Source organism: Oxyura jamaicensis, chromosome 5, assembly GCF_011077185.1.
Source record: "Oxyura jamaicensis isolate SHBP4307 breed ruddy duck chromosome 5, BPBGC_Ojam_1.0, whole genome shotgun sequence".
Lineage (NCBI taxonomy): Eukaryota > Metazoa > Chordata > Aves > Anseriformes > Anatidae > Oxyura > Oxyura jamaicensis.
In genome coordinates, this window is record NC_048897.1 from 19,242,377 (window position 1) to 19,265,950 (window position 23,574).

At 39.8% G+C, this 23,574-nt stretch overlaps 1 protein-coding gene across 4 annotated transcripts in view; it reads right to left on the bottom strand.

Moving 5' to 3' along the window:
• Positions 1-886: 886 nt before the first annotated feature.
• Positions 887-23,574, bottom strand: part of MAP3K9 (mitogen-activated protein kinase kinase kinase 9) — a 57,486-nt gene continuing 34,798 nt past the window's right edge. The window contains exons 5-12 of one of the 4 annotated variants that reach the window (XR_004751197.1): positions 22,089-22,264; positions 19,443-19,683; positions 18,517-18,639; positions 17,630-17,783; positions 13,871-13,983; positions 12,408-13,223; positions 10,421-11,214; positions 887-6,735 (exon numbers count right to left, since the gene is read on the bottom strand). Coding sequence is in view for 2 of the 4 variants with exons in the window: in XM_035327097.1 (XP_035182988.1) it covers positions 10,733-11,214; positions 12,408-13,223; positions 13,871-13,983; positions 17,630-17,783; positions 18,517-18,639; positions 19,443-19,683; positions 22,089-22,264 (2,105 nt within the window). In the remaining 2 variants the exon portion in view is untranslated. Of the gene's footprint in view, positions 11,215-12,407; positions 13,224-13,870; positions 13,984-17,629; positions 17,784-18,516; positions 18,640-19,442; positions 19,684-22,088; positions 22,265-23,574 lie in introns of all 4 variants that reach the window. The other 3 variants (XR_004751196.1, XM_035327099.1, XM_035327097.1) reach the window with 3 other exon arrangements.

The following is a 23,574-nucleotide window of genomic DNA, read 5'->3' on the forward strand; positions in this document are numbered from 1 at the left end:
TTTGCATGTCATTATTTTCAACTAAACTTAATTGACAGCCTGTCCACTCTCGTCTCAGACTATTACAAAAACCACCACTACAGCAGTTTGAATAGAATATAGGCAGTGATACTATCTATGCATTGTTCCAGTCTCCATACCTGCTGGAAGGTTGTTGGATTTCTTGCACATAATCACATTAGAGAAAAATCTCTTCTCAAAGGAAATTATGAAACACAGGCTCTTGTAGTGCATAGCCATAGCCCTTCCTCAGTGCAGCTACATTCCTTAAGAAAGAGAAAGTGAAACGATGGTTTTATATCAGACAACAGCACATAATCCAGGACTCAAACACACAACCTAGGAATCAAAACCATGTAGTCTTTCACACTGGCAGTAAATGAAAGATCTTGAAGGGATGCTGGTTCCAGCAACACGGCCTTATTCAGTAAGGTGGCAAGGACAAAGGCATTGCATCAGAAGTGAATCTGAACCATCTGTTAAATGTCATCATGCAAAAAATGTGTTACTGCATTCGCCCCAGATCCAGGCATTCAGATACATCTTCTGGCTGTGGTGCTAAATACAGAGTACAAAAATCTTAAGCTAATAGAACAGAAATATTAACCTTAATTAAAATGGTATGCAATTTTTTACCCTATTCAGAGCTAGAAGTGTATTAGCAGACAGGTACTGTGTGCCAAGTCTGATATTAGACTGTGTGGGGTTAAGCGCAAACAGGGCTGGAACAGCCGATCAGAACCAAGATGACTAGCAAAAAATAAGCCTGTGCTGGCACTGGGAAAAGAATACGAGTTCCTCATAGCAAGGTAATGACACCAGTGTTCTAAATACCTGTTCAAAATTATCTGAAGCACAAAGACAAGGACTCCAGACCTAAAGATGATCACTTTTATAACAGTTTTATTCAAGTCTGTGTGCTCTAGTGTTGAGACAAGGCCTAGATCAGCATTACACTGTAATACAATAATTTTAGCCATTGAACCAAGCCTGCTTGGCATCCTTGGTTTACAATTTACAGTACATCCAAAAAAAAGCAAAGAAAAAAAAAACCTCAGAACGCCAACAACTTTCATTAGCTCTTTGCTTTGCTTAAATATTGTTCTATAACATAAAATAATTTAATACAAAAAAGAACTGTAATCCAAATACACATAATACATTGACACAGAACAGAGGAAAGATACAGTAGATTATGCACAAGAGTATTCAGCTGATGTGTTACCTACAGTGAAACAAACTGGACATTAATATAATTTAACTATTTAAGCCCAAGAGGGTCAGAGGCAACAAGGCCGGGTCACAAATAAAGCTTTTTAAAAAATAATGCAATCTTATTTTCCCCTAAGCTTACTGCTGTACAGAGGTTAAAGGAAGGCTCCAACAAATCACTTCATTTGACAACATTTCATCACACAAACAAGAAAAACTCGGTGGCTTCCATTAGTTTACTCAACTCTGGGGTACGTTAGCACTTGCTAACACAACTGCTTCATTACAGGTTCTTCAGGCAAAACACACCCTCAGGTGCTACTTCCATAGCAACAGACTTCTGAACACCATGAACAGAAGAGAAGACATACAGGAGGTCTCCACAAATGGACTGAAATACTTAGATGAATCCCAGTCCTGCAGAGTTTGGAGTTTCTTACGAAGTACCTAACACGCTCCACAAAGGAATTTCAACACAAGCAGGAACTATCCCATACCTCAAAAGAATGGACATGTGGGCATGATCTTACACTGGGAGTAATCTACTCACCTGGTTCTTCAGATTTACAACATTGTACCTAGGAAAGTCAGGTCACTGATTTTTGCAGCTGGATTTAAACAGAAGCAGGAGCAGATCCACAATTAATAAGGCAAAAGAAAGACATAGCTTATAAAAAGAGGGAGGAAATACATTCTCTGGCTTAGAAATTCTTGGACTTTCAAAGCCACAGAAGAGACATTATTAAAAGCACAGGTAGTTTCCCTGATTTTTCTACCACTATTGCCCTCCCCAATCCATATAAGCCTCTCAACTTAAGTCACTCAAAATATTTCTGAAATTCCCAGCTTGTTCTGCATTTATAGCAAAGAAATCATACACACCAGCACAAGACGCTGGGCCAACAGCTGACAAAAAAGAACCCAAGAACCTAACAATGGTGGTGGATGTTGATCACTATCGAACTTGTCAGGTCTGTCCACCAGCCTGGAAGGATGCATTTTTGAAATGAAAAAAAAACTGAGAAGAGGCCTCAGGTTTAACACCAGCATTTGTACATACAACCTCCACACACCACTTCTTGCCCCTTTGCAGCTAGCTATCTGCTAGTGCAGAAGTCATTGCTTTTCCCTCCTGTGTCAGAACGTTCTCTCAAAGCTTCCCTTGTTTATGGTACAAATTAGCAGTCAAACAGGCATGGCAAATGCAGGCGTGGAAAGGCCACACAAGTCAGGGCAATCAAACCCAGAAGGTTGTGAAGGAACTTCCTCTGACAAAGTATAGAGGCTGGTCCTTCACCATTCATCTCTACAGACACCCCAGTTCAGATTAGAATAGCTTTGCTGACTTAGGGTCTTGTGTATTTGGACCCAGATACATTCCATTGATTCCAGTGATGTTTAATTATGAGATGAATAGCTTCCTTGAATTGAGGCCTCTTGCCTTTCTAGTTAAAAGACAGTACCCCAAATACAATTTTTTACTACTAGATGCTCTTAGCTTTACATGGTTTCTTATTAAAACTGACAACTATGAGGGGCACTGATTTTAAGCAGACCTAGGTATATTCTCCACTTGGAATTTAGCTGTCTCTCAGACAGACTTATGCTGCACAGAAATGGCTTTTACTCTCTGTAAAGAGCACTGGCCAAACCAACTGCTCCACTGGCAAACACTGGTATGCTTTCTATTATTATTATTATTTTTGCTGCTGAGTTATTCTTCACAGCCTAGGATTTCTGGATGTTATGGTTGCCAAGATAACCTTGAAAACAGAGCAATGGCAGAACTGATGCAGTAACATCTGCTTTAGATGCAGAGTGAAAAATCAGCTCAGAGGTATTAGCTGCCCTATTCAGATACAAATGCTAACCATGTTGACATTTTAAGAGCTGCTCACTAAAGCATGCAAGACAGAAATACAAGCCTACTATGAACATCTGGGCAATCAGTCAAGAGAACTCATTTTGTGACACAAACTGCCTAGGAAGAAACATCCCGATACCTTACCCCCAAGTTGAGAAGTGACCACAACTATGAAATTCCAGAAGAACCAAAGGAAAAAGCTCAGTTCACCTCCAACTGCAGTTAAACTCAAGAAGATCAGTGTGCAACTGAGCTAAGCCAAACAGTAATCAGATACCCTATTTGTTTTGAAACTCAATGACATGAAACCAATTACAAGGGTTCCCAAAGAAGTTGTTTATATACTGAAATCTCACATTAGCAGCATTCTTATCAGTGAACTCTGAAAAAGCACTGGTATGTCTTTCTGCTCCATGATAACCTCTGCTACTAAGAGAGGAAAAAGCATTAGGACATGGCTAGAGCAACGTTTCTTCTTTCTCAGACCTGTGTCTCTCCCCTCCTGCTTCAAGGCAAGGTTAGTTTACCCAACCTCAGCATCTGGTCTCAAGAAAACGCTAAATCGGGACAATCAAGGTAGGACAAGGAGACAGTGCTAATCACTCCTAAATAGCATAAATAAGTACTTTATCCTGGTCTTATGCTGGGGCTTCAGCCAACTACTAAAAACAATGTGGGCTCTCAGTATCTGAAAGCTAAACTTCAAGCATGGACAAGATGCTAGAAAAGTACTTCTGAATAATGAAGGAACATTTTTCCCCAGCATTATTATTTTTCAAGTAACTTATTCTAAGCAAATACAACTTTGGCATTCCTTCTGCAGATCTAGTCTAAGCCTCCACTTGATAGCTGGGCTAGGATCCGACTGACCCATAAGCTACAGACCAACAGGTTCCCACTTCAAGCTTATTACACACTAAAAGCGTGTCATGGTTTCTTAGTATTAGCTATATTGGACTGTCTGCACATTATTAGCATTCAGGTATGAGAATTGTATTAAAATCAAATATATTAGGAAAACAGCAGCGAATACAGGGAAACAGGATTGCATACAGGTTCACTTAAAGAACGCAAGAGAGTATAAAAAAATCTATTTCAAAAAACATACTTTCACCTTTAACTGCAGCAGTGACCAGTATGAAATCACCACCTTTCCACACTGCAGGCGTTCAGCTCTTCCACGGGTTGAAAACCATCAGGAAACATGCCCTCTACCTTGTCATTTACTGTTTATTTTGGAGACCTATGTAATAAAAGTAAATATAACCTTAACGTATCAAACTGAACTGCTGGTTTCATTTTTCCATCAGGAATTTGAATGCCAGGGAGCCAAATACAAGTGTTTTCCTCTGTCCTCTCATCATTCCAGCCTCAACTGCCTACAACTACCTAGAACAATTCCTACCAAAAAAATCCACCCTTATCCTTTCTTCACACTCCATCGCTACAAATGAGGTAGCTCAGGGTAAAATAAAGACAACCAGAAACAAAGTCACTACACAATCCTCAAATTCTTCTTTAGGACCCAACTTACCTATGATGCCAAGAGATTACCAAGCAGCTAGTATTCTCTATCCTCCGGCTGTTTTACTACAAAAGAATGATAATTTTACCCATGTATTGGCTATTTTCTGTCAAATTCCACCTTCACTTCCACCAGCTGTGCTTTATGCTTCTACCTTGAAATTTTTTTAGGTCAAAGAACACCTAAAACGAGTGTTGTTTTCTGTCTCAGGCCCCATAATATTACAGTATCATGAATTAATAACTGATTAAGATGGGATAGGGACAGCCACTGAAATAATGTATTTAGAATTCTAACCAAGAGATAAGGAGAGCTAATGATAGCGCACTTGTTTCCACAGGGGTGTTCACAAGTCAGCAAATGGGAGGACACAAAATGCTTACAGTGCTGGTGTTTGGCCTGATGTATGATAACACTACAGTATTGAAAGCTACATCCAAGAGTTCCCTCCAAAAAAAGAACCTAAGGCCCTAGCAAGGATGCATGTGAAACAGAAGGCACCTAGGAATATGGATGCACCTAAAATACACATAGGTGACTCACAGGCTTAAAAAAGACCAGCCCAAGAAGCCACACTCAGTAGGAAAATGATGTTCCTGGTCATTTGGAACCAAAGGAATATATATATATATATATATTTAATTAACGTACAGAAAGAGGCGAAACATGTTTCTTGTATACAACACTGATGAAGTGCTGAAGATTTACTAGTGGAAAAAAAAAGGATACCTGTTAGGAAGGAACAAGAAGTCTGGTAGCTACATGAGATCCACCACCCAGTCACCAGTGGGAAATTACCTTATAAGCAAGCACATGCTTCTTAGCTTGGGAATGAATGTTTTTAAAATACAAAAATAAAGCTGATGTAGGCGATTTCAGAAGCTGTATTCCTCTCTGACCAATGGCAAAGCTGCTTAAAAAAAGCTGAGCACGAGAAAAAACAAAAGCAAATGCACATTAACACTGCAGCATGTGACATTCTACTAGTGTGTTCGTAAGAGGGAGCAGCAAAATAAGCTATAAATGCATTTCAGTATTGCTTTGTGAAACTGTGAAAGCAGAGCTGAGGAAACAAATACAAGTTCTTAAGACTCTTTTGTTTGCTAACCACAATAAACAAGGAAAATCTAAACCACAATACTGGATACAGAAAAAGAAAAATGATAAACACCTGATTAAAAATACCTTCTCTCCAGCTAGATACAAGACCACTGGCTGTGCCAACCAGCTTACTCTAATCTTATCATAGTAAACTTAAAAGAAAAGCACAGGAAGGCATTATTTCTTAAAGATATCTTAACTATATAATGAACCAAAGGTTGAGGAAATGTTAACGTTATCCTCTGTGACAGCATGAGTATGTTTTGGTTCTGTTTGAACATACAGGCTGCACTTATTGCTGGTTTGCAACTGTATTTTAACACATGCCTCTGCCCTCACAGTTAGTATCCAGTTTTACCCAAATTATAGCCTTAAGCGAGTTATAAATACTGAAGCAAAGCAACTACCCTGTAGCAACAAGGATCAGATATCTTCATTTCCAAATATAGGTTTCCTTGTTTCATGTTGAAAAAACTGAAGCTGAAAGGAGGACCTATATCACTGTGCAAGATATGACTTCCTATACGCCACAGAGTTGAAGAGTTCTTAAGAATAAACCCAAAATGCATGGAATAGCTTAAAAAGCAACAAGCATATTTTTCCAAGAGGAAAGGTTTCCAAGAAAAAAAAAAAAAAAGGAAAAAAAAAGAAAAAAACATTGGTATGAGCTTAAAATTACTTACAAAAGTAACAAGCTAACACTGAATTTGGAGATATTGTATTATGTTTGGTTCTATACATCTAATGGGTCTCCAGTTCCCATATTCATCCCACAGAGATGAAATATGTTTCAAATAAAAGTTGGGTAAGAGAAAGAAAGGTGGCTCATGTTAGGAGGTTTCCTGTCATTTTCTCTTTAATAAAACACTCCAGATGGCAAAGACCTTTCTCTGCTCAACCATTACTGCCTCACCTTCAACAGAATGAGAGGTATCCAGTTTCATGACAATCGAAGTAACATCTCTACGCAGTATTGTCCAAAAAGTCTTAAGATAACAGCATGCTATGAAGAGGAAGGCAACTACTCCCGTTCCTAGAGGTACAGAAAAATACTTCATCATAAAAGCATACCAAACCAGTACAGGTCTTTCCACATCAATAATGAAAAATTCACTTTGAAAATACTCATTTTGTTAGAAAACCATTTCAAAAAGAATATTTTCATTGAGGTTCCCTGCCCCACACTGAATATCAACCCACTGCAATAATAATCTGAAGCAAAAAGATACCTATAAAAAGTTACATTTGCACCTCTGAAAAGGATCAAAGGAGATGAGACCTCCTTGATGGCAAAACAGAGCATTGTGCAGTCCATAGGAAGCAACAATATTACAAAAAATCCATAACTATTACCGCCTTAGTTTTGACACAAAAGCTTTTCTCTCTCTACATGTCCCACATTCAGTTTCTGTGAAACCAGTAGAAATTTAGTAAAAAACTGTATTTTTTTGCATTGTTGCTACGTCTGTGCTTTCCCCTCCAATTTACAGGAAAATCAGAATGCAGGGATAGCATATTTTGAACGGTTGGCAAAAATATTCTAAATTCCTAAAACAGTTACATAAATTAGTGACATATATTGCCAGCCAACTATTTAAAAGAAAATACATATGTATTTCCAAACTTAATTTTTTTCACAGCAACAATCTTAATACTCAGTATCAGTTACAAAACGTCATTTCCTCTTTCTGAGTCCTGGAATTACTTTAACACATTTTATTCCATTCTTTTGTCATTGTTTTAAACTGCTCAGTGGTTTGTGATCTCGTGTTCTCTTTTTCTGCTTCTTAGCAAAAAAGTGCAACTTATTCAGGTATTTAAGGAAAAAATACATTTATTTTTATAGCAAGATTTTCACCATCTTTCTCAAGAACACTGCTAGAAAGGTATGTCAATAACGAAACTTTTGTCTCACTGAGAAACGGGAATACTAATAACCAGTAAAAAAAATATCTGAGCTTCCTGACTGGCTCATTTCTTCTCAGTACCTAGTGGACTATAGTGAAGAACTCTTTTGGGGATTTGGGGAACCTCAGCACCCGCAGCTGGGATGGAAAAATAACAAACAGATTAAGGCAGGAGAGAAATCAAGCCAGGATGTCAGGCCAAGATGCATACAGGGAAAGGGTCTGCCTGGCTTTAATATGCACATGGCCTCAGATTTCAGGATGCATACAGTAAAACACCTGACAACTCTTTGCCTTGAGAGCCCTCTGCCTGTCAGAGAATATCCCACCACTTGCTAAAGACTACAGCTTTGTTTTGCAAGACAGCTCGTGCCTGATACCTCAGGTTAGTCCAGGGATCGATCACAGGTGGAAGACTCATTTATGGGTCAATGCTCGAAGAGACTACCTTGTTTTATTTCACATGCTAGATTCAATTAAGATAACTGCCTCCAAGGAACATTTGGAAAGCACTGGGGTCCTACCCAATCTTTCTGGCAGCTCTGTGATACGGAATATCTAAACTGGAAACCCTAATCTGGATCCTTAAACTCTGTCACCTTGCCCACTCTATATTCCTTTGCTGTCCGTTTGGTGTTAGGGAAGATGCCCTTTGGAACAAAAACAGGTTAGCTACACACCACCTTCACCAAGTGATTATCTAAAAGAGAGAGAGAAGGAAAGCATTTTGTTTCTTCTTTAACTTTCCTACACAAAAGAGATATTCCAGATGATGTCTTTGGAGAGCAGAGGCCACTTCAATGACTTTTGTAGTGACACTTTTTGCATAAAAAGTGTAACTCTTCAGAACAGCTGATCCAGTTTTGCTTCAGACTTTCTAAAAGGGTAAGGGAGACCATGAGAACTCGGCAGTTTTAATCCCTCTGACCCAAATTCTGACCAGGCTTCTTTCTTTGAGTTTGTTTCTACAGCACAATGGAAATTAACCATCTGTTTGTGGGGTTCCCCACCCTCATGTTTAAGAAACCCAAAATGCTAAAGGCCTACGTTTAACACAAGTGCCAGAAACATAAGTTTTCTTTTTAAAGTTTCTTAGCCCCGCACCAGAGTACCTTGCCTACACAGTCAACAGTCCATCCAGCTTCAGCAGCCATTGTAACATCTTCTAGGCTAACTCTGGATCATTCAGTGGAACAGGCAAAGAGTAATTCTGCCATTAAACAAGTTTTGTGGAATGAGATGAGCAAAGAAATGGGACTTCTCTCTGTGGTAACATACTGTATTTGCTTGACAAAAGGGTGCGCTTGACTAATGGCAACATGCTGGGTTTAGCCCTCAGAATTAAAAAACAACTAAAGACAGTATTTCCCCACACATGCTGGTTTTTAACATAAGGTTGCAAACATCTGAACAATCATGTTGTCTGTGCTGCTGCAAGAAAGCCTTCAGCTACACTGCCTTCACTACAGGCCTAGACTTCCCTAACGGGGTGAGTGCAGCACTGGCAGCACCATCAAGTCAGTCATTTGCACCCAAATGGTTAGCAGATTAGCAGAATGAGCAGAGATCTGTACAAAAAACTGAACAGATATGCTGTACCCTGCAATAAAGCAGACTCCCCTAATAATCTCACGTAAAGGCCACATCCCTAATGTATAATTCTGAAAGTGGGGAAGAGTGAAGCTCTCATTAAAGCTAATATGAAAGACTTGTTGGGCACAGACACACTTGCAGTCTCGAAATAAAACTGTGATCATAGGCACACCTTAGTTGTGTGACTTCCTCCTGCAAGAGAGGGGTCTGTTCCTTGTCCAGACTTCGGAGCTTTTACAGATTTAAACAAAAATGTTTTACATGTCTATAATGCCTTCCATGCAAAGATGTCAATGGACTTTATAAAAATTAGATAGGTCCCATCCCCCCCCGTGAGGTAGGTATTAACCCTATTATTTACAGATGGGGAAATTCAGGCACGGAGAGGTTACATTATTTGCCCAAGGTCACACAGTGAGTCAGTGACTAAATAAGACAGAATCCACATGTCCTGATTCCTATTTGCACAATCCAACTACTAACAACACAAGTCTCAATTTCCAAAGAGCCTTCAACAAATATCAGTGTGCACAAGAGCAGTCTTGGGTTTCAAGGACCACTCCTTAAAAAGAGTAAGAAAGGAGGAAGGAAGAAAAAAAGAACGAGGGGACATAACTTACTTCTGCAAGCCAACACAGCTTTAAAGAAAGAATTCCTGCCAATTCCCTTCCCAAAGCTGAGACAGCTTGACTATGAGCCTGCAGTACAGGGGAAAAAAAAAAAAGAGGAGGCTGATGGAACCAGAGCTCAAAACAGAAAAGCAAGCTAGAGTGAGTAGTCGTACTATTCCCCTTCATCATTTTGAAAGCAAAGGGTCATGGAAAAATAGGGCTGAGAGGGACCTCAAGAGATCAATGTCCACCTACTCCACATTGAAGCCAGGATCAACTTATCTACTCATTCCCAACAGCCTAGACTGTTCTCCAAGACCTCCATCAATGGAGATGCCATGCCCTTCCTCGGCAATCTGTTCCACCTTGCACTAGCACATGAGCAAAACGGGGCAAGCAAGTGTAAGATAGCTATTTCTGCTCCTTCAGTGGGGACACCACAATTTCCAGGCCTATCTAATGATACGTTTTAGAGAAGGTAGTCTCCAGATAACAACTTGTTTCTGTCCTGGAATCTTTGGGAAAATAAACACTGTTGTCTGCTGTATTATAGTACTTGAGTTTTGAAAATACTGATTAATACCAGGATAGATACCAGTATACTTACTGCAAGTGCCAAATCCTATAAGGTCAGTAACAAAGACTTTGATATGATAATTTTAGCTTACTGCAGATACAAACTGCAATAAGAGGACAGGGAAGACTACAGAAAAACCCCACAGCAAAGGTCAGCAGCTTTGAGTTGCTAAGTTACATCCAACTGCAGACAACAATCAGGCAGTCGAACAACATCTTCAGCAGAGGCAGCACCATATGATCTCTGTAGCATCCCTCCATCTCATCTGTCTTCAAAGTGCATTCTCAGTGCAAAAAGTAGGAGTGAATTTAGAGAGGCTTACTGTCCCCAGTGGACTTCATACTAAGACCAGAATTCTTGCTTGAGTTCATATGCTGCAGCTTTGTGTGTGTTAAGTTCACTTCTGCATAGCGGAATGGTGCTGTCCTGGCTCTGCCCCTCAGCATCTATGTCCAACAGTGTCCGCTCCTCTACAGGAAGACCCACCTGGAAAGGAAGCAGTGCGGGAAGTCCGGGTCTCTCTTCCACAGTGCTGCTGCTACTCGCAAAACAAGAGTCCAGATTGCTCGGAGTGTCAGTACTTGAACTGTTGGCAGAAGATTCACCCTTGGCATTGCTGGGTGACACAAACCACCAGGGATCAAGCCGCTGTCGGCTGGCTGCGGGACGAGGCCGAGGCAGGAACTCCAATGTCTTGGGTCTTTCCAGTGTGGGGTCCTGCTGTGCATTCCATCGTCTCGGGGTTGGAGGAAAAACAAGGTTGGGGTCTGGCAGGCGAGGGACCTCATTTGGATCTCTACTTGGACTAGGTGTTTTTAATACACCTATCCAAAATGGAGAATGTGAAAGAAGAGGGAAACATGTTAGATGTCACTGCTAAAAGGTTCCAACAGATCTTACTGTATGTACACTGTGAAAATATTCTGAAAGCAGAAAGCCTCCATTCAGAATCTAAAACCTCCACATCTTCAAGACTGAAGCAAATAACTGGTTTCTTTATTCCTACATCATTCTCAACACATTGTGGAACGCCTGTTTCATTTGCCTAGCATAGGCAAAATATTTTGTTCGTTCCTGATTTGTTTTCTTCATCCTCAGACTGGAGAGCATGGATTTGGCCTCCTATCAGAGGTGAGGACTCTCCAAATCCTTTGGAGGGTACATAACCATTAACGGCTTGAATGGATCAGGGAGACACTTGCACAGCAGGATGTGCGACACCTGTTTGCAGTGAGCTGGACAAATTCCCTGGAAGAGTCATTTATCAAAATCTACTGTGGACACTTCCTGGTTTTGTTTGGTTGTTTTTAAAACACAAGATAAACTTTCATTAGTATTTTAATGAGTATTCTCAGCTGCATTAACCCACATTTTACTGCAGACTGCCTTTCTACAGACATCCTCATATTTTGTTCTACCATTGGGAAAAGTCTAATTAAATCAGGCTTTAATTTCATATTCTAGTCCTCCTTTTCCCTAAATTACTAGGGCAGAAAAACAGGAAAGCATTTATTAACTTATCAAGTCACAGCCACTCCTAAAGACTGCAACAAGCAGAACACTACCTACCTAGGAAAATCCCTCTTGCTTGCAAAGCAGTAAGAGCAACAGTGGCTCAGCCCCACACTACTTTAAGAGATTCAGTCTTTGCTACCACAAAGATTAGAATTTGCTTTGAAATTTTAACACCAATACAAACAAGTGTATAAAGGCAACAGATGGAATTCTGAGGAACTTCTAAAAATGAACAGCAGTTGTACCTTGATATCATCTTTGTCTAAGAAACAACATACTCTACCTCCCAGCATTGTGAAGCAGAGTTCCTTGGTGTAGTAATGATGGAACAGATTGTTACTGAATTACTCCACTCATTATTTGTGAAAAGACAGCATCCACGAGCCCTTCTTGTGGCCATCACCACAGATACTGTATAAGCAACATGTTTACTTCCTAACTTGTCATTATACTGTTTGGGCCCTTCTTCTGAAGAGGAAAAGGAAGATGGCTGAAAACCTACCTGCTCCCAGTGCTCCAGTTAAACAGCTACTGGAAGGGCATCCACTGGTTGGGCACCCATTGACAACTAGTCCAGTCCCTTTGATGGCCCCATCAGAAGGTGTGCGCCTGTGCCCGCCTTGCTGGGTGTGGGAAGAGACCGTCACATGCGTGGGAGTCAGGGATTGGTTGGGGTCTTGTTTGAACCTCTCAATCTGGACATTGACTAATGGGTTGTTAATGGCTGGCAAGGGAGCCTTGACTGTCACAGGGCTGACAGGCATTTCATACACCACAATCTCATCACTGTCTGAGCGCAGCAGGGACCGGGTGGAATTACATTCGGAAATGGAAGACAGGGAAAGAAGGGTGAGGGATGTGGATGGCTCGCCTAGCAACAACATGGGCTCATCTTTTTTGAAGATTTTTCGGGAAGGTGGGCTAGTGCTCCTGCGCGGGCGTCCAGCTCGCTGGAAAATGCTATCACGCTTTTTCTTCTCCTCCTTGGGTGGCTCTGGCTCCTCTTCAATCAGCAGCTGACACTTCCCTGCTTCTAGCAGATCAAACCCCAGGCCTGCAGCAGCCAGCACCGCTCCACAGCCAAGCAAGGCAACCTCGCACCGTTTGTGGTGGGAGCCACTACGTTTGAGGCTGTTGGTGGGTGTCAGCTGTGGGGTGCTAGTAGCAGAGTTCACAGGCGTGGACTCATCATTGGCATCACTAGAAGGCCCATCCCAGTCTTCATTCTTCTGAAATGGGATGCAGAGGTATGACTGGTTGTGCCCAGGTGAAGGGTGCACTTTGCCCTCCCCATTAAGACATTCGCTGTCTTCATCATCTGAAAAGCAAATATAAGAAATACTTTGCATTGATATAAGATTCACAGGCAAAATTCCCTGACTTACAAATACACGAGAAACTTCTTTTCAGAAGATGCAACCATCCTCTCAGCACAAGCACCATTCACCAACTGCCAAACACAAACTGCTGTCTCCAAACAGGTAAGCCGAGACAAGTAGCTGGAAAACGCTATCACAGTGGAAGTTACTGGCATGCTGATCTGTTCAGGATCAATTAAGGAACAGCATATCAAAAGAAATCTACATTTCAGTTATTTCTAAACTTTATATGTTTGGGAGTCAGGAGTGACCAGGTAGGAAAATGATAAGGATCTCTCCCAGCAAGTAAAGATGTAACCATACTGCTCAGCTAAATATTAACAGGTAAGGAGTTGAAAGGTAACATGGAGTTAAGAGGGAATTAAGACAAGCCTGTTAGCTTGACAGATAAGAAATGCAAGAACAGAGATGAACAAAAAGAAAATCCAGAAGGAGAAAGTTATTTCACACAGAATAAAGAAAAGCCAGATGCCAACAAAATGAAAACATTGCTGTAAGATACTAGGTAAAGGTCAGGAAAGGAAAAGTTCATTCAAATGTGAACAGAAGTGGAGATGAGCATAACAAGTCTGGTGAAATCCTTTACCCATCTCCGCTAAGCTGGTGAATCCTGGAAAAGCAGGTGCAGTTCTCTGGATCTTCCCTAGGTTTGGTGCACTGGATGACCACTGTTTGTATCCTTCTACCAGAGCTTTTAGACTGAAATAATAGAAAAACAGGATAAAATGTACAATGCTGACAATAACCTTTCATTCCTTCCTTCCGTATTCTCTACTGCTCTGTTTAGCTCATGCATGTATCTACCTTAATTGCATAGATTTAAGGTCCTCCCATAGCAAGGCATTTTACAACACCTCCCTCATTTGTAACAGCACAGCAGCCAAAAGATCTCTGCTGATAAACCACGGCTATGAATGAAGAATAATACAAAGCACCACTACAGAAATTAGATGAGATACTTTAATTTTAAATCAAGGCAAACCTACCATGGCAGGCACAGAAAGTGCTCAGCAGGAGGAGGGAAAATATATCTACAAAAACATTTCCATGTGAAATACAACTAAGCAATGAAAATCAAAGATCACTTAATAGGAATGCAATACACTGAAGTCATTAAAACAGCAGAGTTAGATGCCTCTATATCACAAGGCCCAACACTTTTCCTTTAAAGAAAACACTGCACTGAAGTACAGGCAGTTAAAAGCATAAACTACAGATTATGGAAAAATAGGTAACTAAATGCCATATATCATGCCATTGCTTCTTAGTTACAAACCAAAAAAATCAAACCAAAACAAACAAACAAACCAAAGTAAATCCCTGCTTTCAAGTCATACGAGTTTAAAGGCATTTTACTTTGCACCTGAGCTTATTAGTAGTCCCTATTCATAGATCTTCTTGATCACCATCCTATTCGTTCCCTGCAATACTTCCATGACATCACAAACTACCACATTACGTTGCACAATTTTTTGACACATCAACAAGTCAACAACATTTCATTCTTTGGTTATTAATGTTCTCTGAACTGGGATATCTATGGGGCCTTTCTACAAACTCCAACGTGAAACAGATCGGTGTTGGCGAAAAGCCTAAAAAGCACTTCGTGCAGTCAGAACTTGAAGTGAAAGGAGACAAAAATATCTATGGATAGTCTGAATGATCCCAACTGGACATACCATTGCATCTCTTTGTTACTGAAAGAACTGAAAAATTAGTAGGAGAGACCTCTTCTAGCTGCATGACTAACTTGTGTAGTTCTTTGAAAAGAGACAGCTTATATACGCTCATATCCTCCTTTCTCTGTAAGAGAAGGATTGTAATGAACTCTCTCATGATTCTCATTTTTCACAAGAGTCATTCTGCATGTCTAAGATGACTTCCGTGCCAGGATTTCAAGGTTAAGCATGCTTGGTATGTATTTTTCTTCTATTCTCTACCTAACTGGGAAGCCATGCTTGTCATCAGACAAACTCTATCACTACAGCAAGGTCACAAGGTTTAAGCTTGATTCAGCACGTGTTCAGTTGGTTGATCACCATTCTATAGACATTAGTTTTCAAAAGTTCTCGCTGTTTCTAGTATTCCGGAATAGTTTTAGATTACACAAAAAGCAGCCCATATAGTTCTCACCTGTCTCAAAAGTTCATCATTTTCCCAACATTAATCATTCTGGTATATGTAGTACCCTGTTATGAACTTGAACCCAGACAGCACAGTACTGAATCCTACTTGTTGAGAAAGACAAGCCACATGATTTTACTATTTTGCAATTTATTCCCTCCATACTACACTCAGCTACGTAATGAAACACTACCAGGAGACACTGAAGACCTGTGCAGAGGATATCCTTGAGAATATGCTACAACTTTCTGCTGCTGTATATATTTCTTATGCTCAAAGATATATGCAGAAGGGTGAATAATGACTCTAATCAGTTCATGAGTAGCTTTACTTAATTATAAGTAAATTAACTCATGCTAGAGAAGTTCACAGCAATTGCTATAGTGTAATTACTGCATAAACTTTTGATTACATCCTATGGAAAATACATTGAAAGGGATGGTAAAGATGAAGATTCAAGTTGGCTTCATCCCAGAGTTACATAGGCAGATGGAACAGCAGCACTGCTGTTACCAGCAGTGTCATGTGGAAAGCTTACACTGGACTTTTCTATGCTAAGTTTAGCCTTCAATTAACTTTTTTTTTTTTTTATCCCCGTTCTCCCAAATCAGACTTTAAAAAAAATAAGAATAGCAAGCACTCTATCAACCAAGGTACTAATATTTACTGCAACCCTATTCATTTTCAATGATCTGCAGTCTGGCATGATCCCAGTGAGAAGCAGTAGTTCATTGTATGTTAACCACACTGCCCTCTCAGTAACATTATCATATTTCAGATACTTTGCAAAATGCAATGGTCTTAAAATGCCTTCCTGGAAAAGGTGGTGAATAGTACAGATCACCACAGTTTTCAAGAGAACAGGATAATTTTAAGAGCAGACAGAGTTAGCATGTAACTCCTTTTCAGCTGTCTGCACCCAAAAGCTATTCAGTTCTTCAGACTATAGTGGAAGGACCAGAAAAACAGAATAAAAGTTTTATTACCCAAATTCTAATTATTATTTCAAGGCCGAAGTGTTTCTCTATCAGCTTCAGTAATCTCCTTTTTTTTTTTTTTTTTGAATAATTAATGACTGAAAATATGGCATGTTTTAATTCTGAAGAATGCAATGCTCTGTCTACATTACAGATGAAGCACAGGCAGCAGCCAAAGAAGCTTCCTTCACATTGCCCTGTTAACACATGTCAAAAGTACTTTGAATGAAGAATGTAGTTTAATGTCACTGCAATAGAATAAAACAATTCAGTTGGAAGGGACCTTCAAAGATCCTCTAGTCCAACTGCATGACCACTTCAGGGCTGATCATAAGTTAAAGCCTATTATTGAGGGCATTAACCTAGTGTCTCTTGAGCACTGAATGCTTAAATTTAGGCCCTCCTGAAGAATACTGCAGTGGTGATACATTATATAAACATCTGTTTGCTAGGAGTTTCACACCTGAGCACACAATATTAAAGAAAAACTATCGTATTAGTTATCTTGTTTTCCCTGCTGAAAATATGGCAAAAGTCAACCTATCAATTTAGCAGCGGAAAAAGCTTCCTTCAAATTCCACTAAAAATCATGAGGCATTGAAACCTCTCACGAGTCTTAGATCATTAAAATATTCCTCTGTTGTAAGCAGCATTTCATCAATAATCTGAGTATGGGTAAAAATAATTCACAGAAAAAATGGCGCCACAGAACAAGAATCTACAAAAAAGGGCCAGGTGCAATTCACATCTCTGCAGAAAATCACTTTTAGGACATATTCATTGAAGGTACATGTGTTCTTTAAAAAAAGCTGGAAAAGACGATGCTTGACTTGCTCTACAGATACTTTTAAACAGCATCATGGAAAATCTTTCTAAAAATCATAGTTGAGAACTGTAAAATAAATATTTGCAGGTATGATATGAAATTACAATAAATTGAGCCTGAAAATAAAGAAAACCTAGTAAAATAGTTTTACGCAGCTAAGGAGCTGTGTAAAAGTAAGTTTTACTGCTTAAAATAAGACGTAAGGTAATAGCGAACAGCAAAAGCATCAGGTCTATACTGGACCTCTAGCAAGGCAATTAATGCAACATGGGTCTCTGTTTTGGATCTCTAATACCTCAGGCACAGCAAATCTGTAAGCAGAAAAGCGCTTGCAAGAAGGTAGGCAAATCTCCTGTGAGCCAGCTCATAACCAGTTTCAGAACCTGGATACTACTGATTCCAGGCCCTCTCTTCTTACCCATCTTCTCCTGCACCTAGCTCCTTGTGACAAAGTGAGCTTGGTCCCCACGTGCGCCCTTTTTTCTTCTGGCCTCTCTTCTCTTCTTCTTCTCCTTCCTCCTTTGGAAGGACTGAGTTTCGTCCCCATGTTTTACTGCTTTCAGCAGGAGTCACTAAACAAGTGGGAAAAACAGTGGGAAAATGGGAAAAATAGATAAACAGGCTGGTCCCAATGCAACGCAATGAACACAAGCCAGAAGAACAGTAACGGAAGTGTCCATTTGGGGTTCTTTCACATAATTCTCAGCATGTATCGACACTAATCTAACAACCAGATCCCTTTAAATTACTGCAGACAGGCTTTATGGCTTTATTTCTCCACTGGTTTCTCTTTTAGAAATACCAGTTTGATACCAGAAACACAAGTGTCATGATATCCAATACAAACACTACACATCAGCTAACATTCCTTTCATTCTTCTAGTACACGTTTATCTCCCTAATTTTGTGTTATTATGGGAACACTGCTTTCATGACTACCATCCTTGTTTTTCTGTCCTTCCATCAGTAACTTAATCATCTTCACTTATGTTTCACAGATCTCCTCTCCAAATTAGTCTTTTAAACATCAGCCTGCACATCCAAGGAATGTATTTTCTGTACAGTCCAGCAGCAATTTCTCAAGAACATAGGTGAGGCTTAGACTCCAAAGAACACAAAACCCAACTCCCCACTCCCACTTGCCAACACACACTATTTGTCTCTCTAAATTCATACATGCAGGGCACAAGGCCAACATTTTCGGAACATTTTTTTACAGTCCTGTCCTAGATATGGAATCTTGGCATCTTACCACGCTGACAGACTGCACATTTCCCAAATTCAATACTACATTGAGCTCCTTACACTGTATGGCCCTGAGTCTGGGAATAATGGTAGGACTTGCAGGAGGGCTGGAGCAGCTACTGATCAAACTTTTCCTTTTATCCATCGTTGGAGAAGCCTGCACAGTGAATTTATGCTGGAAATCTGTTTATCAAAAGAAAAAAAAATCAAAACATAAGCAGAAAGACACAGTTATTTTGTTTTTAATATAAGAAAAAGAATTAATCATTTATCATAACCTTCAAAGCGTGAAATTTACAGAACCCATGTAAAACTAAAGTTTTACAGTTAATTGCTGCCCATTTTATACACAGTTCCTTCAGGACAAATACATGTTCACACTCATGAAGGCACTGACATCCCTGACACCTTACCAGTAGTTAACACTTCTTTCAGGATTGTATTAGAGATCACTTGTGTGTTAGCTTGAGTTCACATATGAACTAGCCGTGTAGTGCTGTGGTCTCACAGCTATCAACATGGTTTTTGGTATTTTATTATTTTTTTTTTTAGTTTCCTGCAGCAAAAAATCCAGTAGCTTATGGTTTCTGCTGCATTCTGTAAAATATTCCCAAAGCAGCAACATACTTTTTTTTTTTTTAAAAAAAAAGGTACAATCTTTATTAAACTGAACATTTTGAGCTGTAACATGCTAAACTGCACCACGCTAAACTGCAATACCAACGTTTTTGCTATGAGCCATATCCAGCCTTTCAACTAAAAGTGAAACATCTCAAACTCACTTTTTTTCCTGTATACTTTGAACTGTTGCCTTTGGGGAATGCTACCCACAAGAGCATCAAACTTAGTTTCTTGATGCCAGGAGTAATTTTTCTCCCAAAGTACATCCAATACTTTCTAATGCTAAGTGTCAGCACAAAGGAGGCACCAAAGCTACAGGTTCACTTGTTCCTCCCATTTCACCTGACATTGCCTGCACCACCAACCTGAAGGCAGGCTAATATTATTGCCATCTTTTAACTTCAGCCGATTCTTCTTGAACTTCCCCATGCGTTTCTTCACCCGGGGCTTCTCCTGACACAGCTGGTGGATGATGATGTTGAGCTCCCTTTCCAGGATATCAATCTCACGCTCTGCCAGCTCCTGTTCCCGCCTTCGAAGCAACTCCTCATGGTTCTTCTGTTCAACAGCAGCACGAGTCAGCTCTTCTTCCCATGTGCGAAGCTCCTGCAGGGAGATCAGAAAGGAGAAAAGAAAAGCTACCTCATGAGCTGGGCATTTACAGTACTACTACCCACTCTGAAGATACAGCAGCAGTGACTTATGTTCATTGCACTGCTAGCACCACTGTTTAAAGGCTCATCTGAAAGCCAAAAACCTAAAAATAATGCTAAAGGACTTCAGCACTTGCCATTCAAGGCCCTTCTAATCAGTATTAACTTTTTGCATTAAAATTTCTTTAAAAATATACGTCCAAATTCTCTACTCTGTGGTGAGGCCACACTTAGAGTACTGTCCCTTGTTCTGGGCTCCTCAGTACAAGAGAGGCATGGACATACTTGAGAGAGTCCAAGGGCCACCAAGATGCTGGAGGGTTTGGAGCACCTCTCCTATGAGGAAAGGTTGAGATAACCGGGACTGTTCAGCCTGGAGAAGAGAAGGCTCAGGGGGATCTCATCAATGTGTATAGTTATCTGAAGGGAGAGTGCACAGAGGACAGATTCTGCTCAGTGGTGCCCAGTGACAGTACAAGAAGTAACGGGCATGCATGCGGTATTCAAAAACCACACGGCATTCAGGAGCTGCCTGGACATGGTCCTGGGCAAGCTGCTGTAGGTGGCCCTGCCTGAGCAGCAGGGCTGGACCAGATGACCTCCAGAGGTCCCTCTCGACCTCAAAAATTCTGACTTTGTGAAAAGGCACTAAATCGTAAATTCAATGTCATGAGAAAAGATGCTGGATATCCTGACGTGCACATGTTTTCAAGCACCACTAGAGAGTACCATGTTCATGGGAACCCATTTTGCAATATTTATTTTTAACTCTGAAAAGAATTAATCCTTACTTTCCTGTTCACTAAGTACATATGTTAGCTTCAGTATTGTCTTAAACTGTTTAAAAATAACCAAGTCATGCATCATAAAATAGCACAAAATCCAACTCTAACATAAAAATCAATAAAGAAAACATTGTGAAGAGGCCATTCCCATCAGTTTCCACCAAGCATGGTAGCTTCTTAAGCATAAAGAACCGCATTGCAAAGTTTTTGACCTCTCCTTTGTTGAGGAAATGAATCAACTGAACAGTCCTTGAGATCTCAAAATATTTTGCTCTTCTCACTGCACTCCTCTCACCACAAGCACAAACGAATTCAGCACTCAGAATAATTATCTCCAGCTGGCTACTTCCATCACAGAAGGTAAAAAGATAAGATGAAGTTCAATTTGAACTCTTCATCAGGTAGATTTTTTTTTAGTAATGTAATTGTTACCTGTGCCATCACTACAGAGGTTTAGTTCATTTTACTCATGAGGTGAATAGGATACTAAATCTCTTTCCCCACTGCTGTAGAGGAACACAGTACTCAAAATATGAGAGCAGTCTAGATACTCGTTTTTTTCATCTGTTTCTCTTTTGAAGTTTCTGGTTTTCAAGAACTGTTCCAAAACATTTATGCTAAGGACCGTACTGTGCAGCACGGAAACACCTACTAGCTTTTCTTTTTCATCCAAAAGCTACTATAACACGTGCTTAGAAATGTTTTATGAACTGTTTTGGAGCTTCTCTCCCCTGAACTCAAGATCATCCCCTTCACACACATACCTCCTAAACCCAACTTTATAGCCCAAATCAAGTTGGGTGTATATTATGAATGTTTTCAGGTGAGAGGCAGTGAACTACTACTACTTCAGTAATAATTCCCCTGCAGTACTTCACTCCAACATCTGCACAGTCCGTAAGGACCTTAAAACAGATGCAGCAAGCTGCGCTTTCTTTCTGACAGTATGTTTGAAGAACAGAACTTCATCCTCTTTGCTTAACTTCCACTCCTTGAGACTGATGATCACAGTTCTTCTTATTCCTGCTAGGACCTTCATTCCCTGCTATATACCCAACAGATTTCATTTACAACAGTTGTTGGACCATTCCCCTGTTAGCACTCATGTTTATTATAGTTAATCCACTTTGGCTGTGCCCACGACCTAGAAAACACAAATCTGACAGAATCAAAGCTGCAATGCTTGCTGGAGTATATATCTGGAATTATTCCTCCTATTTTTATTAACAATTATTACTGGACTTCTTAGTTAAGATACTGGTAGTGAAATAATTATCAGATGTATTAAACAATGAAGTCAACTCATCACAGCAATTTGCACAGTGTATAACGGACACGATACTCACTACTGTATTGAGCAGCAGCTAAGGATGCAGACATGTATTTGACTTATGACTCTGCACTAGTGTGCATCATAACCAGCTATTGACACAGGGACTTATTACAAGTTGCAGTAAAGCACAAACAAATCTAGTGCTGGGATGCACTAAATGATGATCCCTGTTTGAATGATGAAATAGGAGAACTACAAGCCAGAGAACATAAGCAAGGACTTTTTTTTTTACTCACTTACCTTTTCTTTGGCTCTGAGCTGATCAAACATCTCTTGGATCTCTTGTTTCCAGTCTTCCTGCAGGGAGTGGAAGGAATCTTTGGGCATTTCAAAGAAACCAGACTCTTCTATGGCAGTGAGATGGCCTAGGATACTGGTAAAGGAAGGTCGTGAGTGTGGGTCAGGGTTCCAACAATCTAGAACAGGACAAAGACAAGCAACTATTAAGCATCTCTTAGTACGAAGGTTTGAGACTATGAGTAGTACTTTACTGATCCCCAGTGGCTGGCAACAGCATGCACACTGTGTTAGTTACCCTGTCTTTCCTATTTCTCATTTTCACTGACTATTGAGTGATACAAATCAAGTACAGAATTCATGCTTTTGTGCTGATACAATATCCAACATCACATAAAATTTTGAACCACCTGGTTACTAGGTGGTATTGCAATAAACCCTCAAGTAAAATAGAGGTTTACCAATTCAATTCAATTACATTTTCTATTTTGTATAAAAATTGACAAATAATTTCCTTAAATATTTGGCTTTCATTTATATGTGCTGAGTGAAGATGCTATGCAAGACTCTCGTACACAGTTCTTTTAGCACCCTTCCACCGCAACATTAACAGCCATATTGTAAAAGGATATCTATCAGAGCTCTTTGTAATGCTAAGCTGAGTCATTATGAATCTTCCACAGAACCGTAAAACTCTCCTGCCTGGGCATACTTGAGTGAAAATGCTGGGCAAATTGAGTGAAAATAGGAGATTCAAGTAAATAATGACACCAAATAGAACACTTATGATTCTTTAACTATTCAGAGAAAATTGTTTGATTGGGATTTTTTCTTTTGCTTTTAAGAGAAATCATGGATAAAACAAGCTTTTTTTTTTTTTTTTTTTTAATTATTTACAATCTAATGCAATCAATGACTTACCCAATTACAGACCTCTAGAAACACAGGTTTTTGGTTACCCATCTGAACTGAACATTGAAAACAGACATGGAAAAAGAAAATAGTGTGGACTAACATCTCCGTCTATGAAATCATTAAGATCATATTTTTAAAAGCCACTAGGTCAAAATGTGTGACTTCGAAACACTTTTGAGTAGGAAATTTGTATTCATTCAGTCTTCCTTCTGACTTCAGCCTTATTTCAACTCCCGTAGCAAACACCACTCCCTCATTCTATATTGTCCCATATTGACACTTAACTTGTTCAACATACATCCTTAATTCATTTTAGTACTGCAGGATACCTATATGCCAAAGTTTGACAACAAGGAAACAGAAAAACTTAACTTTCAAACTCTTTTCACACAGCTAGGGACAACAGCTGTATGAGTTGTAGTAACTAGTACATAGATCTCTCTTGGTATGCTCATACTATACTATCAGTGCTCTAAGTGGTCACTGGATTTGAGACATACGTTGCTGCATTAGGAAGCAAGAATTATAAAATTGTTCTAAGGTTTCCTAGGCTTTACTGTTGGAAAAAAGGTGG